General features: G+C 40.9%; 1 protein-coding gene across 2 annotated transcripts; it reads left to right on the top strand.

Annotated features, from left to right (window-relative positions):
• The first annotated feature begins 501 nt into the window (after nt 1-501).
• LOC310864823 (transient receptor potential cation channel subfamily V member 1-like) lies at nt 502-18,196 on the top strand. Of its 2 annotated transcripts, XM_083773616.1 has the most exons (15): nt 502-944; nt 1,369-1,520; nt 6,553-6,705; nt 7,950-8,099; nt 8,362-8,666; nt 9,320-9,496; nt 10,283-10,438; nt 10,535-10,630; nt 11,643-11,713; nt 13,042-13,207; nt 13,647-13,713; nt 14,333-14,655; nt 15,115-15,230; nt 15,470-15,585; nt 17,111-18,196. In XM_083773616.1, exons 1-15 carry the CDS (start codon nt 751-753, stop codon nt 17,185-17,187), a joined length of 2,319 nt encoding a protein of 772 aa, XP_083629742.1. In that variant the 5' UTR covers nt 502-750; the 3' UTR covers nt 17,188-18,196. The 2 variants fall into 2 exon arrangements, with proteins under 2 accessions (XP_083629742.1, XP_083629743.1); XM_083773617.1 differs by lacking the exon at nt 1,369-1,520 and having other exon boundaries at nt 842-944.
• Nucleotides 18,197-18,294: the final 98 nt, after the last annotated feature.

Below are 18,294 nucleotides of genomic sequence, written 5' to 3'. Positions count from 1 at the left end.
ATTTGTGGTCTTCACCGGGCCAGAATACGGCCCAAAGACGCTACTATGTCTTCTTTGTATTACTTTTTCTTATCAGTTTGGCTCAGCCCCGACCCCATGACTGCCCAGCCCTTCTGGCATGTGCCAGAATTGCCAGACTGTCCAAGCCGGGCCTGGTCGAGACCCAAAAGAGAGATTAGCAGAAGCACACAACGTGTCGCTTTGCACCGTGTTGCGAGCTTGTAGATCATGCTACTTTCACTACTAAATATTTTTTGGAAATTTCTTAGATGTATGCGTTTGTTTTAAAATGTAGGCTATACAATTATTTTTCATCTTATTTGAAGAAAAACAAAACATAGGCTATATATGTTTTTTAAATGGGATTTGTACTCAAGTCGTGAACTCGTGACCCACCAATACAAATTGGTCTGTGACCCACAAATGACCCACCGTTTGGGAACCAGTTCTTTGAAGTGTGCCTCTCAGAATCCCATCCTGTTCGACAACCCTACAACAACAGGAAAATCTGTTCATGGACAACAAAGGTGCCCTCGGGGGTAGAGGGAGGAGCATAGCCAAGGTAACCTGTACCAGCACACCTCCACCTACCTACAGCACTATTGCACACTCATCCACAACCTGCATCATTCCTCTGCCTGCAGCAACAGACACACTCAGAAAGGCTGTAGCACTGTGGAATTCAATAGCATTTGGGTGGAAACCAAAGGCTGTGACGATCACAACAGCCACCTCCAAGACTTGGATAGAATGAGCAACAACTCTACACAAGATGGACAAGATGTTCCTGCTGACAGTGACACACAGGACCCAGCGGGTGGCGTTGGAACAGGGCCATGTGAAACGGAACAGGATATAGAACTTGATGGTCTGGGATGGCTCCTCAGTAAGGAACATTTAAGGAGTCCCACTCCGATGGATACCGTTACAGCTGTAGCTATTAGGTAAGTAGTTACAGTATAATGATGCTATATTTGGAAAATTATAGTTTGCTTTCTCACTGTGAAGAAGACTACTATAGCCTACATGCAACTGATATACGTACTAGGTCTATTTGCTGGAGACAAAGACAGTTTCATTGTTTGAACACACAACATTTTTGTGCTCTATGCAAACTAAGTGTCAGGTTACGGAGGTAACCAGTTACAGGTAAACGAGTGTCGGCTTGCATTGTAAAGGTCTCCTACTGTATAGCCTAATATGTTAGTTTTTTGTATTATGGACCATAATACATGGTGAATATGCATTTCCATGATCAAAATGATGCTTTTAGGTCAGAAAATAGCAGACCTACAAGCTCACAGTGCATTGTGTTGTGTGTTGTTGGTTTGTGTTGGTGATTAACCATAATCTTAATCTATGTTGCAGTGAAAACTACAGCTCTGTTGTCGATTCCATTGGTGCATTTACCATGGGAAGGGTCTTCCTGGCTGCATCAAAAGGAGACAAGACTGAACTCATTGGCTTGCTTGATTACCTGCGAGCTAAAAATAAGCTTCTTACAAGTCCAGAATTCACAGGCAAGTTTAATTATGTTATTGTCTTTGCCTAGTGAAAGGGAGTTGCATGTCCCTTTCTTTAGCTCTCTTTGTTGCCTCCTCTAGGACTACAACGTTTTATAGAATGCATACAAATATATATGTTAAATAAGGTTCAGATTGATACGCCAGCCTCAAGTTAAATAACTTTAGGAAATGACAAAATTAATGTCCAGGTGATTGATTAATTATATTTACAGTATGTGGAAGTGGAATGTAAAGGTAAAATAAAGGCCTACTTATTAAATAACACTTTTAATATTGTGTGAATGAGAGGAAACCAGGTGGAACGGTGAGGTTACAGGGAGTAGGAGTACACATAAAGAAGGTGGAGGCTTTTTGTTTACCTGCTGTATAAACGTGACCTTGACTTTAAGTACTTAATTAGGGTCAACATGATCAGAGCAATGGAGAGTGTGGGGGGTGAAGAAGAGGTGAAGAAAATGAGTGCAAGCAGGTTGGAATGGATGTAGAAAAGTGCCAGGTGTGTTGTGCGATAGGAAAGTATCAGCAAGAATGAAAGGGAAGTGTGTAGTCCTGTACCTTTTGTGCCGTCAAAATACAGTACAAACCCGATTGTTGTCTCAACACTTAAGGTTTGGGGACAGATTAGGAAGGAGTTTGGTTGGTCATTGCTCACCATGTCAGCACCCATCTGCAATAATCATCTTTTTTTACCTGCTAAATTGGACTCTGGGTTTGCTCCATGGGGAAGAGAAGGTCTGATTTACTTCCGAGACTTGTATATAGATGGCCAATTTGCAGAATTCGGAGATTTGTGTGCAACTTATGACCTGCGACAATCTGACCGGTTTAGATATTTTCAGGTTCGACACTTTGTTAAAACCCACTCTCCAACATTCCCGCAGTTATCTATGCGGTCGGGTGTGGAGGTCTTTATGCCTGCAGCAAGCCTAGCTAGAGGTGTTGTTTCTTGTCTCTATGAGACTATCCCCCGCAGAGACCCGGGTTTGGATAAGATCAGGGCAGGCTGGGAGGCCGAATTGGAGATCGCATTTTCAGATGAGTGGTGGGAGCAGGCAACGGAGAGGGTTAATTCTTCTTCTTCCTGTGCTAGGCTTAGCCTCATTCAGTTTAAAGTTCTCCACAGAACTCATTACAGTAAAGCAAGGTTATCTAAAATATATCCGGGCATGACGGATAGTTGCGATAGATGTTCACAATCACCAGGGAATCTGTCCCACATGTTCTGGTCTTGCCCCAAATTGATCCCATTCTGGAAATCTTTCTTTGACATAATTTCTGAAGTGCTGGAGACAACCATTTTGCCTTGCCCCCAAATTGCAATTTTTGGAATCCCGGAGGAGGATGTAGTTTTACCCAGAAAGCAACTTAATGTTATTGCCTTCGCCTCATTAATCGCCCGCAGGAGGATACTTTTACAGTGGAAGGCTGAGTCCCCTCCCTCGGCTAAATCATGGTTGATTGATGTTATGTCCTTTCTGAAACTTGAAAAGATCAAATTCACAATTCGAGGGTCCTCTGACAAATTTTACAACCATTGGCAACCTTTAATATCGTATGTAAGCAGTTTAGAATCACTTTCACCTGACTGAAGACACATGGTGTTGGTGTGCGGATCTCTACCTGGTGCAATATATATAGCATAATATGTCGGAAATCATTACACATGAGAGTCGAGAAATGAGCCAATTAAGCGCTTTATCTCTTTATATGTATATATATAGTTTTTTTATTTTATTTTTATTTATATATATATATATATATATATATATATATATATATATATATATATATATATATATATATATATATATATATATAATAATTTTCATTTAATATTACTTTGTTTTATTTTTATTTACCCGTTTGTATTATTGTTAATCTTACCCCCCATTGAAGTTGTTATTAACCATAACCATGTGATCCCTTTCTCTGTCTCTTAGTATCTTATCTATTACCCATTGGTTTTATACCTGTATATACTGTATGTTGTGTGTATTGCTTTGTACTCAAATTATTATTATTATTTCTTTTTATATATATACCTGTGTTTGTACGTATGTTGTTTGTATGTCTGGCCTCGTGGGGAAAGATGGTGGGTGGGTGGGGAGGACTGGGAAGGGAGTTGTGGGAGAAAATGTAAAAAAACCTGAAGAGTCGTATTCTCTCTCTGTGAAAACTGCACATGATCCAACTCTTTGAATAAAATTTACTTAAAAAAAAAAGAATGAAAGGGAAGGTGTACAAGACAAGCTATGTTGTATGGTTTTTAGACGTTGGAGACAGTCGCACTGAGGAAAAGACAGGAAGCAGAGCTGGAGGTAGCAGAGACTAAAATGTTGAGGAGCAACAAGGATGGATAGGATCAGGAACGAGTACATCAGAGACAGGCACAGATGTTTTGGAGATAATGCCAGAGAGGCCAGACTGAGATGGTTTGGACATGTAGAGAGGAGGTGAGCGTGAGTATATCAGTAGAAGCATGTTGAGCTTGGAACTGCCAGGCAGGAGGCACAGAGGAAGACCAAAGAGAATATTTATGGAGGTAGTGAAAGAGGACATGAACTTCAACTTAGTTGGTGTGAGAGAAGAGGAGGCATGATGGAGGACAGGGTGAGATGGATGGCAGATGATTCGCTGTGGCTACCCCTGAAGGGAAAACCCCTCCATTGCACGGCTTTCCAAAATGATGGCGTGTGGCAGCCATTGGAATTTGGAGTTTGTTTAGGGTATCTATGTATTTTTTGCCAGCCAAGACTATGGATTTAACGTTTGTTTAGATTAGTCATGGATGGATGATGTAAGTTTTTACCAGCCAAGGCTATTTAATTTTTGTTTAGGGTAGTAAATTGTCATTTACTGTAAACGTCATCGGAGTGATATAAATACTGCCCTCGCTGCGTCTGGCGATCACTTCACATGAGTGTGATTTTTAAATGAAGTCCAATTAGCACTACCCCATCTGTTTGTTGAGGGGCGCTACCCCCTCCTTTGTGTGTTTGTGTGTACCTAATAGCGATGATTTGATTGGCTGAGCACGGAATATGAGGATAAAAAGTTAGGACGGAAAATTGAGGACGCCAACTGTGATTGGCCGGAATGTGATGAAGTAGGATGATGTATGATCATAAGAGAGCCCCTCACTTCACACTATAGTGTGATTCTTTTTTAATAACCTTGCGTTGTAGCAGATTCGTTGGATTTGTCATTTCTGTCGTCTACATGAAACAATGCATCTATTATGTTTCACAGATTTGTTCTGCTTTTAAGGTCAGCGATAGTCAGTTATAATCGTATTTGCCAATGCAAATACAAGGTTTTGTGGAAACGGTTTACAATCTTTTATCAATACAGTAAATGCACAACATCTCCTTGTGTCTGTCTATGTACTGTATGTGTGTCCCTATAGAAAATATTGAGAACCACGTGACTAATCAACTTCAAACTAGGTGCGTTTACTGTAAATCACAGGGAACAAAGGGAGCTACAGTAAAAGCGTGCAGGTCCACTGTATGCTGGTGATCAAATGCTGAACAAACAGAGGATCAGCATTAAAATAATGATAGAGTCTGCACTATGTTGTTTTTACCACTACCATCTGCAATACATAGTGGGAGTTAACAACAGTGTCTGGACTATTATTATTTTTAATGCAAATTGCAGGGAACACTTTGGACACCGTTTGTGGTTGTGCCACATAAGCTTGAGAATGACCTAAGACGGTGTGCTCCATATGATATGCAGATCTCCACCAGCTGTAGCTGTAGATCTTGTATATATTTTTTTTTTAAGATATTTTTTTGCGGCTTACGCCTTTTATTGATTTTTTGAAGGGACAGACAGTAGGCTGACAGGAAACGGGAGAGAGATGGGGGGATGACATGCAGTAAAGGCCGTGTCGGGTCCGGGAGTCGAACCCGCGGCACACTGCGACTGGATTACCAGTCCGGTGCCCAGACCGTTACGCTACGGCCTGGGCCAGATCTTGTATATTAACTGTGTGTTAAGGGACAGATTAAGACTCATAGGGATCTAATCTACATCATTTACAAGATATTTGTTTGCATGTTAGGGGGGGCTGTGGTTTCTGTTACGGCCATATAAGTGACCTTGTACTGTATAGACGCCGGGCAGAAGGGCCCACTTACTTGTGTACGTGGGCCATCCATTTTAATAACTTGTCATTGGGCCTGCCCAACGGCCCCTGGCAGGGGAGGAGTCCTCCCCTAGCCTGGGCACCGAATTTCATTTCGGTATATGATCCGGGCGGGAGCGGATCATATGGTTACGTCATGGTCATGTTGTAGTATTGTTTTGTAGTCCCAAGAAGTCGACAGACAGGAACAACAGGCGGCGGCAACTTCCTTTTCCCTCCCAATAAAAGCTACAGGCTACGAGAGCTTTTATTGAGAGGGAAAGGGAAGTTGCCGCCGCCTGTTGTTCCCGTCTGTCGACTACAAAACAATACTACAACATGACGTAACCATATCATCCGCTCCCCTCCGGGTCATACGGACTTTTGAAACAGAGACCAGGCTTTCCTCCAAGGTGGTGGAAAGCCTGGTGAGGCGAGGTTAGTCCTCCCCTGCCAGGGAGGACTCCTCCCCTGCCAGGGAGGACTCCTCCCCTGCCAGGGGCCGTTGAGGACTATCCATTGAGTCTGTTAGGCCCAGGGGGCCCTGAGCTAGGAGGTAAATTGGATAATTGGGATAAGATAAACATATAATGTTATGTTATCTACTATAGTATAGGCGTTACCTGGCTGGGACAAGTGAGATTCCTTACCAAGGCCTAAAGACTGTGTCCATGCCCAGGGGCCCATTATCTCATGGTCTGCCTATATGGCCCCTGGTAGCAAGGCCCCCTGGGAACTGGCCCCATTGAGTTCCAATGATCCCCTGTGTCTGTGTGTAATGTCTATGGGTCTTTGCCCACTTCTCCTAATCATTATTAATAGGATAATTAATCTCTAGGGACTGGAATTTGCCTAAATGAAATTGTGAGGTAATGATTTTTTTTTTTTTTTCAGATCAAACAAATGGGAAAACAGCACTTCTGAAAGCTCTGATGAACCTGAAAGGAGACCAGAATGACACCATTGAGGTCCTTCTTGACATAGCAGATCAAACCGGAGATCTGGGAGACTTTGTCAACGCGTCATACACAGATGTTTACTACAAAGGTTGGTAAACAAGCCCAAAACTATTTGCTCATTTACAATTTACGTCGCAGGGAGCCCCCTTTCAGAACGACATGGGACCCAGAAAATAATTCCCCATGCATTTTCCCCATAGACCATTTCAAAAAGTATTTATTTAAATATCTGTAAGCCTCAGACAAAGCCAACTCGGAGCATGATGAATCATGACAACAAACACAATTTTTTGGACAAATAATTAGAAATACGAAAAAAGGGCAGCTGGGTACAACACTTTGTTGTTTTTCTTCTATTGACAATAAAATAAATGGGGAACTGTCATTTCTATGCCGACACTGTAAGATACCTAAAAGTACAGTAGCCCTATTGATTTTGTTGGAATTTTCCCAAATGAGGACTCAGGAGGTATACTTGATTATTTCTATTCCATGTCTAGTCTATTCTATTCCATGTCTAGTCTATCTATTCCACGGTTGTGTCGCAAGACGGATTTCAGTGAAGGCTGATATCATCATTGTTTACTTGGGATACATAATTGTGATCCTTTTGCAACAGTTTTCATACTATACTGATTCAGCCATAATAGTTTCACAAATGTGTATTGTGTAGCATACCAGGCTGGATAAAGAGGTTGAAGGCCGACTGATGATGTGAAGTTTCTTTATTCATAGATCAACGTGAAAACTAAAAACAAAGCACAAAACGTATAATCAATATAAGCAGACATAAACAAATACTATTTACAAATAAAAGGTATATATCAAACCACAATATCACATAAGCAGACCACCAACTACAACAATAAAATCCCACAACAATATGACACAAACAAATAACCATAAAATGAACATTCACCTTGTTCCCTCTCCAGCTAGGTGCTAACCAGGTTTCCCATGGGCATGATGTCACTCTGATCAATCATATTGTGTGTCCAAGAAAGTCTAAAGTCAATAAAGCACAAATTAAAATCTGAGAGTTCCATTTTCATTTAATATAATTATTGTCTCCTTAGTTTGTACTCACTCGATCCGTTTGGCAGTCCAATTTATCCCGTTAGGGCTTATCTTTCAATCCTCTGTTTGAGAGAAGCATGGTGAGGAACAAACATTTCCTTTTCCTCTGACTGATGTTATGTTGGGCTGTCTTTTATCTGTCAGTCTGGCTCAGGTGAGCGAGTGAGCGAGCTTCCTGTTGGCCCACACTCTTTCAAAATAAAAGCGTTTTCTCCATTACATATTGTATCTCCCATTTGTTGCCTCTACTTCCAGGTCAGTCTGCCCTGCACATTGCCATTGAGAGAAGAAGCTTTGAGCATGTTAAACTGCTGGTCCAGAAAGGAGCATATGTGCAAGCAAAAGCAAACGGGTCATTCTTCCAGTATCGCACGATCGAACGACCAGCCTCAGGCTTTTATTTTGGTGAGTACTTTCGTCTTGACAATGACCTTAAAGGAGCATTCGGTGATTTGGGTGATTTGGGGGACATGCGACCAGTCAACAGCACACACACCAAGGCCCGCCCCCGCTTGATCATGATTGGCGGAAGGCCCCTCTCTATCCTGATTGGATGAAGCCTGGGCCACCTAGCCAAAAACGAAAACTACGTTTTTTTGAGCCATGTACAGTAGCTTATAACCTCAAAGGTCAACTCCTTTATGTTTTTTTATAAATCTTTTATTAGGTGAACTTCCTCTGTCACTGGCAGCATGCACCAACCAGCTGGATGTGGTGTCCTTCCTCTTGGATAACCCTTACAAGTGTGCCGACGTCACTGACACAGACTCCCAAGGAAACACCGTCTTACACGCCCTGGTGACCATAGCAGACAACAAACCAGAAACCACCGCCTTTATCACGAGAATGTACGACGAAATTCTCATTCAACACGCCAAACATACGATGGAAGGCGACATGACATTGGAATCCATTAAAAACATCAATGGGCTGACCCCGATGAAGTTAGCGGCCAAGATGGGCAAGATTGGGGTAGGTTTGTTATAAAGTGAGAACGTATCTTATTAGGGACCAAGGCCAAAGGGGTGAAGGCCCCTGTTGTTTTCCTACTGTTTTTCTTCCTCCGACACTCTTTGCAGTTTCCACGAAATGCGGAAATATGGGAGAGGGTCATGGGAAAGGTTTCAAGAACTGAAGCTCACAGTGATTTGTCAAATGAACTCTGACCTTTAGATCTCCCAATTATAGTGATTTTTGAGGGGCGCTAGCCCCTCCTATATACAGGTTTAATGTTTGTTTTTAGTTCAATGTTTATTTTAAAAACGGCAGTGACAATGAAGGGAAAATTTACGTCATCTTGTCCCTAACACAAACATTAAATGCCATTAGCAATAAAGAGAATGTAATGTTTGTTTTACATCACCTAATCATAGCAACATGAGTTAGACTTTAATATATTAGCGCCCCTCACTTCACACGAGTGTCATACCATAGGTGTTCCCAAGATACGAGACGAATGCCAAGAAGGATCATTTGGTGGTAGTTTCTGTCCCACCCAGGGAACCAGTCTTTTAGAATGTGTCAAGTAATTACTTGAACTGATCAAACTGACAGATACCTGCCTGCCTAGTAGCCTACACAAGTCTAGAACTGTGGGCCTCTCTGATTGATCATTTGCCAAACAGGTGCTCACACACATGCTGCAACGTGAGTTCATGGACGAGGAGACCAGATCGCTCTCCAGGAAGTTCACAGAATGGGTGTATGGACCTATCCAATCATCGCTCTACGACATGAGTTCCATCGATACCACCGAAGAGAATTCCGTGTTGGAGATTATAGTCTTCGGCACTGGGATTCCGGTAAGAACAAAGTCGAAACAAAACAAGTGGTATGCGTTGATTGTCCGACCCAATCCATTGGCTTTGCCAGTGGTGCCTCAAACTTTTTCAACCCTAAATGAATGTGTATTTCATTGCCATGGACCCCCGCCATCTGAAAAAATGTCACAAAGATTGGAAAAGAATGTCAATTGCTTTTTTAAATAGTCCTCACTTTGAGAACCCCCGCATTGGATCGTGGATCACCATAACGAGTTCCAGCCACAGGATCCATTTGGTTCCTATAACTATAGATAATTTATCTGGGGACCCCCTGGAACCCCCTCAAAATCTAAAATGTGCACAAGTAAGTCAAATATATGAAGAGAAAGGAAAAGATACAGAAGGGAAATACAGTTATGCAATATGGAATAGGCTATATAGTGAAATAACTATTAATGCACTTGGTGTATATTACCGTATGTACACAGAAAAAACTGAGTTGACTGTATGGGAGAAGCAATTTAGGAACATTGGTGCATAATCAATGGAAGATTTGTCTGAAAAACAAATTTAACTTTTTTGTGTACTTTGACCTTGACCCAATCACCTACAGCAGTTGTCCCATACCGTTATGAACAAACAGATCAGCCTGGGGGGGGGGGGGGGGGGGGGGGAAACTAAATCGTAATTTTATCCATGTCGTGTCAATTAATTATTTTTTATCTACTATGATGATAATCATGAGAATGTTAAATAGAATCTGCGTCTGCTGGGCCCCTAAAGTTCAGTTGATGATTCTTGTCTGCTATGAACCTTAAACCTCAGAATCGTCATGAGATGCTTCAGATCGAGCCTCTTCAAAGTCTTCTACAGGAGAAATGGGATCGGTTCGCCGCAAAGATATTCCTAATGAACTTCCTGAGTTACATGGTGTATCTGAGCATCTTCACCGCAGTGGCCTTATACAGGAAGGAAGGACACGTAAGACAAACACACAACGAGAAGAAACAATAGCAAGTATATGTTCACAATTCAATCCGTTTAAAAAAAACGTTCTTCCGACCTTTTGAATTACAGCCACCCTTTCCCGTTGAGAATGACCCACTTGACTTCCTTCGATGCACCGGAGAGGTGTTCATCATCCTTTGTGCCGTCTACTTTTTCTACAAAGCGGTAAGAATGTACCAAATGGCCCAGTCTTTCACCGTACATTGGTACCGTACAATCAGTTTAGTGCTTACTAAGCAGTCAGTCTATTCTAGAATACAAAATGAACTACTACAGACCACTACTGGCTACTATACAACTACGGCAGGGGTGCCCAAAAGGTAGATTAAGGCTGTGCAGGTAGATCACAAAGTAATATGCAAAAAACAAAGTATATTTTCACCCTTCTATTATGTACTGTAACATCAGCGTCCGTATTCCAAAGGTAATTTTTTTTAAACGATTTTCAGCAATGGGATAACACAATTTTTGGGCATTTTGATAGTGGCTTTCAAGTCAAAAGAGTGTGGGCGCACCTGAACTACGGTATATCAACAACTACTAGCCTACTACTACTACTACTACAACTACTAAAGCTAGTTAGAAGTTAAAGTTGCAGCATCAATAATCATTGATTCTAGGCTAACCAAACCTAAACTAATACCTCTCTGAAGAATGGAACATAATTGTTTCCATTGTTTGAAATACTAGAAACAACATCCCATTGTTTGAACTATACTAGAACAAAAGAAGCAATTCCAACTTGCAAGAGCACGAGAGCAATTAAGGGATGAGTGAGTGAGTGTGTTGAAACAGTGTGTTTTACACACAGCATTAACACTGAGGGTTTGTTGTACCTTATCTTCCTTCACGTGATCGGTATCTGACTCTGGAAGCACAGAGGGGAGTAGGCCTACGTACTGTACAGGCGTAGGCCCTATACTGTATGACCGGCAATGCTTACAGTGTACAAAATAAGAAATAAAAACATCACACACACGTGCAGCTGACAGAAGCACGTGTGCACAAAAACCGCTGTGTGTGAATACTGCAATTCTCGATAACAGAGATCAGGGTTAAGAAGGGAATAACTGAAAACATGTAAAAGGAGAACTATTGTAGGGGTGTTACTTTATTGAGCTGGCAATTAAGAACCTGTACAAACCCCACACGTTTTTTTTCTTTCTAATATCCACAGATCATTGATTTCAAGAGAAAACCCCCAAATCCCAAATCGCTGTATATCGACGGCTTCTGTGACATTCTGTTGTAAGTATATTTGAACAAACTGAGTTCTAAAAGAAAAACAAGATGGGGTCTAATAACTGTGTGACAGAATTTTGACACTGCTGTTGCAAGACATTTGTTTTATTATAAAAGATTAATTCTCTCTGCCCCTTTAGCAGTGGTGGAAATTAACTAAGTACAGTCATTTACTTAAGTACTGTAGGCTACTGTAAGTACAAGTTTGAGGTAGGCTATTTGTACTTTACTTAAGTATTTCCACTACTTTTACTTCTACTTCATTACATCTGATCCAAATATTGTACTTTTACTCTAGTTACTTTGTAGATTTTGATTATTACAAAACATGCATTACCCTTAAATTAGATTGGAACAGTTTGTATTGAATGTGAAGCAGGGATGAGATCACAACATTTGCTTTCAAAGAAAATAACAAAAAACTAATAGCATTCAAAATTCTGTCAATTCACTTAAGGATTTTTTAAAGGCATTTCAAATAAGGAACCCCAAAACAAAAATTATAAATCAGTCAACGTTCAACTCAAAACCTTCAAATGGGGATAATTCAACCTTAAAATAACCAAAATGAGTCTTCAGGAAATAAATCAGTTCAATTAAAAATAAAAATAACGATCCTCAGTTTGCAATGTTAATGGGAAATATCCTCTTTCTGTTTAGGCAATGGGGGGCAAACTCCTCTTGCTCTCAGTTAAGTAGGCCTTTCCATATATGGAGTTGGGTTACCTGTAATCCTGTATGTTCCTTAGGTGAATATGGTTGACTCAAAACAGGCAAATCCAAGAAATCCTGAAGGACAACTCCTGCTCCAAACAATTCACTCCTCAGCTCCAATTCTCCCTGGATTCCAAACACAGTAGAGCTTGAAGATCTGCTTCCTCAGTTAGTGAATTATATAGTTTGTTCAGGTAGTTTGCTCCAACTTGAGCTACTTCAAGGATAAAATAAAACACTGGGTAAAAGAATGTTAAGTAGAGTGCTGGACAACTGTCATGAACTGCTGCTGCCAGCCTACAAACAACTTCTTCCACACTGATTCACACACACATCATGGACACTGGGCTCACTTCCTTCCTGGACTACATAATGCTTTGGTGCACTGATCCTCCTTGTGGACAGGGGGAGGGCTATCTTACTGAGATGAGACTGAGATGTAGTCCAGGAAGTAAGTGAGCCCTGCGAAAATCAAAAATATCTAAAACCACATATTGCACACATAAAGACCCCAGGAAAGTGTTCTAAATCTTCTAAGCGTCATTAACATAATAGTAGTTTTTGCAAAAAGGGCAAAGTGTCCCTTTAAGTAACAAAATGTGAATACTTTTGCCCTTCAGTTTCGTGCAGGCGACTCTCTTCCTGGTCTGTGTCGTGTTGTACTTCTGCGGCAGGAGGGAGTACGTAGGACCTGGGGTCATCTCCCTGGCTCTGGCCTGGATCAACGTCCTCCACTACTTAAAAGGCTCCAAGAGCATGGGCATGTACGCCGTCATGATTCAAAGGGTAAGAATAGTCGACTGCATTGAGTAAATACAGTTATATTTTATGTCACAGTGGTTCTCAACTAGTGGTCCGGCAGGAGGTTCCAGGTGGTCCCCAGCTAAATGACGGAGAGTTGGTAACCAAATGGACCCTGATTAGATCATTAACTCTTGAGTTAAATTTTTGTTAAATATCTGTGTTACTTAATTTACAAGAAGTCTATGAAAAAGAGAATGTTCTTTTTGATCGTTTGCCTGTTATCTCTACTATGGTACCACATCAATACAGCATGGACTTGTAGACAATATCCAATGACAACAATATTTTCTAAGTCTTGGGTTTGAGAGGCTAAATCTCATCAAATGGTGGGGACAAATGCCGAATAAATAATGGGCCATGATACAAAATAGAAAAACACTGTTTTATGACATTGAGGCCTAATAGGATTTCTTTTTCACAGATGATCCTGGGGGACATAATGCACTTTCTGTTGGTCTATGTTGTCTTCCTCATTGGATTTTCTGCAGGTAAGGATTTTCTGGTCATTTTCAGGAAACACTTGGGTTTGGATAAAACTGTGAGAAAGGTTGCCGTGTCATTTCAGAAAATGCTAGGGGGGTACATGGGGGTGTAACGACACAGCATTTATTCATTTTATTTTATTTTATTTAAACAATCGAAGTATATCATATCGATATGTAAATAGCAACACTTGACTTTGTATCGTATCATATCATTTTGTAATGCAAAGAATTGATTGTATTGATACTAAGTACTTTTCCATTCAATATCGCTACACTTGGACTATCGATAAATGTGTGTATTCTCTGTGTTCATATCAAAGGTCCATACGTGTTCAAAAATAATGTCCATGTATTTGCCAGAGAATCACTGTTTACTTATGTATATCCATAATAATGAATGTTTTCCTTAAAATACCTGCACTATCCGGCAGTTTCAACATGCTGGGGACCCATACTCAACATTTCTAACATAAAACGTTGGTGTACTCAACATGTCCGGGTTCACATTCTGGCTACTAGACTATACAAACATGTCTTTCTAGTATAGAGGCTATACAGTATGCCCATGGGGCAGACGTTTACCCAAATTAACATTCCTGATTTCCTTCCCCCCCCCATGTAGCTGTTGTTGCTCTTATGGAGGAACCATCCAGTGCAAACAATGGGACGGATCCACGCGGAGCAAGGAGTTTCGGTCCTTCATATGAATGCAAACGTCCATCGTACAACAACATGGCTTACACCGTACTGGAGCTCTTCAAGTTCACCATCGGGATGGGAGACCTGGAGTTTACAGACCAAGTGCAGTACAAGCACGTTTTCTACATACTGCTCATCTTTTACATCGTGCTCACCTACATACTGCTGCTCAACATGCTCATAGCGCTGATGGGGAACACAGTGGAGAAGATCTCCAATGAGAGTGAAAATATATGGAAACTACAGGTACGAAAGGCTTTGATGCATGCAGCACCATGTGTTATTGTGCTTTCAGTAAACACCAGGACATGATGGCAATGACGATTGATTTAACTGAAGAAAAGGAAACACAGTAACAGTAGTGCAAAGATAAAGGCACTGATCGGCACCGTCACTTATGCCCAAAGAGGATGCCACAAATGAGAAAGGTTGCCCTGTACAGTATGTCATACAAATGCTACCTAGCTCTCTATGTCGAGCGCCGTAGTATTGAGAGAAGTGAGTCTCGCTAGCCCCCTTTTGGACTTCATCTTGCCTGAGATTGCGAACTGTCTCAAATAACTGGTAATTATTAGGGAAACTTATTAGACGTGAATACGTTATAGGCTCAGGAAAAGGGCAACAATATAGCCAGGTAAAGATTTAAATCAACTCAGAAATTGCATAAAATTAGATTTGATTTTGACATCTGATTTGCATCTACAGAGGGCCCTTACCATTTTGGACCTGGAGAGGGTCCTGCCCAAGAGCCTAAGGAACAGACTGACCTCTGGAGTGCTGAAGACACTACGGGTCAGAGGTCAAGAGTGCCGCTTTTTCAGGTAAATCATCTTGTCTCAGGACAAGTGTAATATGAGAACAGTGGTGGAAAAAGTACTCAAATGTTTTAATTAAGTAAAAGTATCAATAATGCAATATACGTACAAGACCAGAATTCAAAATGTACTTGAGTGAAAGTACAAAAGTACTGACATAAAAATGTACTTAAAGTACCAAAAGTAAATTGTGCAGAATTTCAAGTTTTCAAATGTATACTTTTGAAAATCTACTCAAACTTTAGGGTGGAGGAAATGAACTGGAATCAATTCCGTTCCAATCTGGGAATCATCGACCAAGAAGATCCAGAAACTAATGGCACTGCCAAATCGAGTCCCAAGGAGGGATCTGGACATAAAGGTACAACAACTCACTAGCAACTGCTTTTTTTCCGTCCCCATGATAAATCAAAACTTACATATTATATTTCAAATATATCAATTCAAAGGAGCTTTATTGGCATGAGAAAACATACGTTTACATTGCCAAAGCAAGTGTCAAAATACAATAAAAACAGATGAAAATGGGGAAAGTATATACAGTTGGAGGGGGTACAGCATTAAGTAAACAGAGATATGTCACAATGTATCATTTTATACAGGTTATAAAGCTTTTTTGAAACAAATTTCAGTCACTTTAGGACAAATAGCAGCATTTTTTCTCAGTATTCTCTAGTATACAAAAAAAGCTCAGATTAAAAGGTTAACCTAACCTTCTACCCTTCTTTTGTAGCAACAGTTCACAAATCTGCTGCTGTGTTTTCTTGCCGTTGGTCATAGATTCAAACTCGCTTTGGGTGTGTGTAATCTGTGGGAAGTATGTGTCTCTGATGTATGTGTTGGTATAGTGAAAGTGAAGCTCTGTTTCTGCTGGTTGTGCTTGCGTTTGTGCGTATAGTCCCTGGACCGACCAGGCGACCAGCTGACTAAGTGGGCATCCCTGTAGGTTTTCACTATGATTGAGGACTATGTTATAGAGCGTGTCTGGGTTGCTTTCTTTTTAGGTGGTTATGAAATGTAAGTGCTCTCTTCTTTATTTTGATAATGAGTGGATATCTCCCTAATTCTGCCCTGCAAGCATTGTTTGTGGTTTTTCGCTGGGTGCAAAGGATGGATTTGCAGAGTTCTGCGTGCAGGTTCTTGGTTGGCAAGGGGACCCCAGATCTCGCAACCATAGAGAGACATGGGTTCTATGACGGAGTCTAATATCTTTAACCAGATTTTTATTGGGATGTCTAGCTTAACGTTCCTTTTGAATTCAGGTCATTCGCAGCTTTATTGAAGTTACCTGTGCTACTGATGTTTAGGCCGAGGTAAGTAGTGTTTTGTGTGTTCTAGTGCCGTCATATTTAGAAAGAATTGTTGGTTCAGGTGGTTTTGTCTTTTCTGGAATATCATAATTTTTGTCTTGGTTAGATTTACTGTCAGGGCCCATGTCTGTGAAAGTTTGTGCAGGAGGTCAAGGTGCTGTTGTAATCCTTCTTTGGTAGGGGACAGTATAACACCAGGTCATATGCAAACAGTAGGCATTTGAATTCTCTGTCTGCTAGCGGCATGCCTGGTGATGTTGACTGTTCTAGTGTTTTTGCCAATTAATTTATGTATATGTTGATTTTGCTCTTTGTTTTCCTCTATTGGGCAAAAGAGTGCTTTACCCATATGTCTCCATTTTGGATGAGTAGCTCACCCTGTTTTTGTTTGTTTTGTTTGTTCCAATTTTCCCAGAAGTTGTTTGTTTTTATTGAGTCCTCTATATCTTGTAGCTGATTCCTAGTATGTTGGTTTATTATTGTTTTCCTTACAGTGTTTTTATACTGTGTTTCACTATATTGTTTTAGTTGTCTGGCTCTCTGGTTTGATAAATTCCTTCCTATATCTATTTTCAGGTTCTCGGTGGAATTTGAGTCTTCTGCGGAGGATTGGCAACAGAACACACAGGACACAACAGAGCGGCCTTCTCTGACTCCATCAGAAGGCAACGATTGACCTGTAAGACAGCAGCATCCAAGGAAGGGCACTAAGGGCAGTGACATTGTTAGGGGACAGGCCTCTAGTTTCTGCTCTGTAATTGTCTTCATGTTGGCTGTCCATGAGACTGACCATGTTTCTGTCATCTTGGACAGGTCTGTTAAGACACTGAACGAATTAGAACTAGAATATCATGTATAAAAGGTTTTGTGCTTATGGTCAAATGTAAGTCATTTCAAAGCTGATTTCGTGTGACAAGATGGGGGTTATAATAATGGTGTCCATGAGGATTTCAGATGTGGCCATTCTTCTTACTATGACATCAGGCTCTCCAGAGTTTGGAAAGTTTCAACCAAAACCTTTTTTTAACTTTTAGAAATATATATATATTGGGGGCTTTTATAGAACAGTGTAGATTGACAGGAAATTGGAAGAGAGTGGGGGAGTGACACATAGTGCCATTTGCGTAACTCAAAAATATTTTTGTTTTTGTTGTATGTAGGGATAGGCATTAATACACTTCCAAGGCTGAAGCTTCAGCCGATTACTCTTGATCACCTCTAACTATGTAACAGTTTCCTTATGTTGATGAATAATTGTATTGATACTGTGAAGATGATCAAATAAACTAAACTAAACAAACTAAACTAAACACACAGCAATGGCCCGTCAGCTCAGGAATCGAACCCAGGACTGCATCAGAGCTTATACTGTATGTGGTAGGCCTACGCACCTTAACCACTCGGCCATCAGCGTCCTAACCCTACCTCAATATTCACAAAATGTGGAGAAAAAAAACTACCTTAGGCTTACTGGAAGTGTGCACAAAGACTTTGATCTCTAGCAGTTTGCTAGAGATTATAACCACGGACGGAGCTTTACATTGAGAGATCACTTTTTCCCCCAGAGTTATCTCTATCAGCCTGTCTAGATGGCTAAATAGTGCATTTCTCCTAAGCGATTTACAATTTACATTAGATTGAACCATTCACACACACGCACATGCACGCATGCACACACACAGACACAGACACACAGACAGACACACACACACACACACACACACACACACACACACACACACACACACACACACACCCAT

The sequence above is a fragment of the Protomyctophum parallelum genome, assembly GCF_964188405.1.
Source record: "Protomyctophum parallelum genome assembly, chromosome: 9".
NCBI lineage: Eukaryota > Metazoa > Chordata > Actinopteri > Myctophiformes > Myctophidae > Protomyctophum > Protomyctophum parallelum.
This window is presented reverse-complemented; position numbering and strand designations above follow the sequence as displayed.

Excerpts from the sequence above, each read along its gene's own strand:
- LOC310864823 (XM_083773616.1), top strand. The coding sequence starts at position 751 with ATGAGCAACAACTCTACACAAGATGGACAAGATGTTCCTGCTGACAGT. Across the intron at positions 8,667-9,319 it reads CCAAGATGGGCAAGATTGGG|GTGCTCACACACATGCTGCA; the intron begins GTAGGTTTGTTA and ends TTTGCCAAACAG. Across the intron at positions 13,714-14,332 it reads CCTCATTGGATTTTCTGCAG|CTGTTGTTGCTCTTATGGAG; the intron begins GTAAGGATTTTC and ends CCCCCCATGTAG.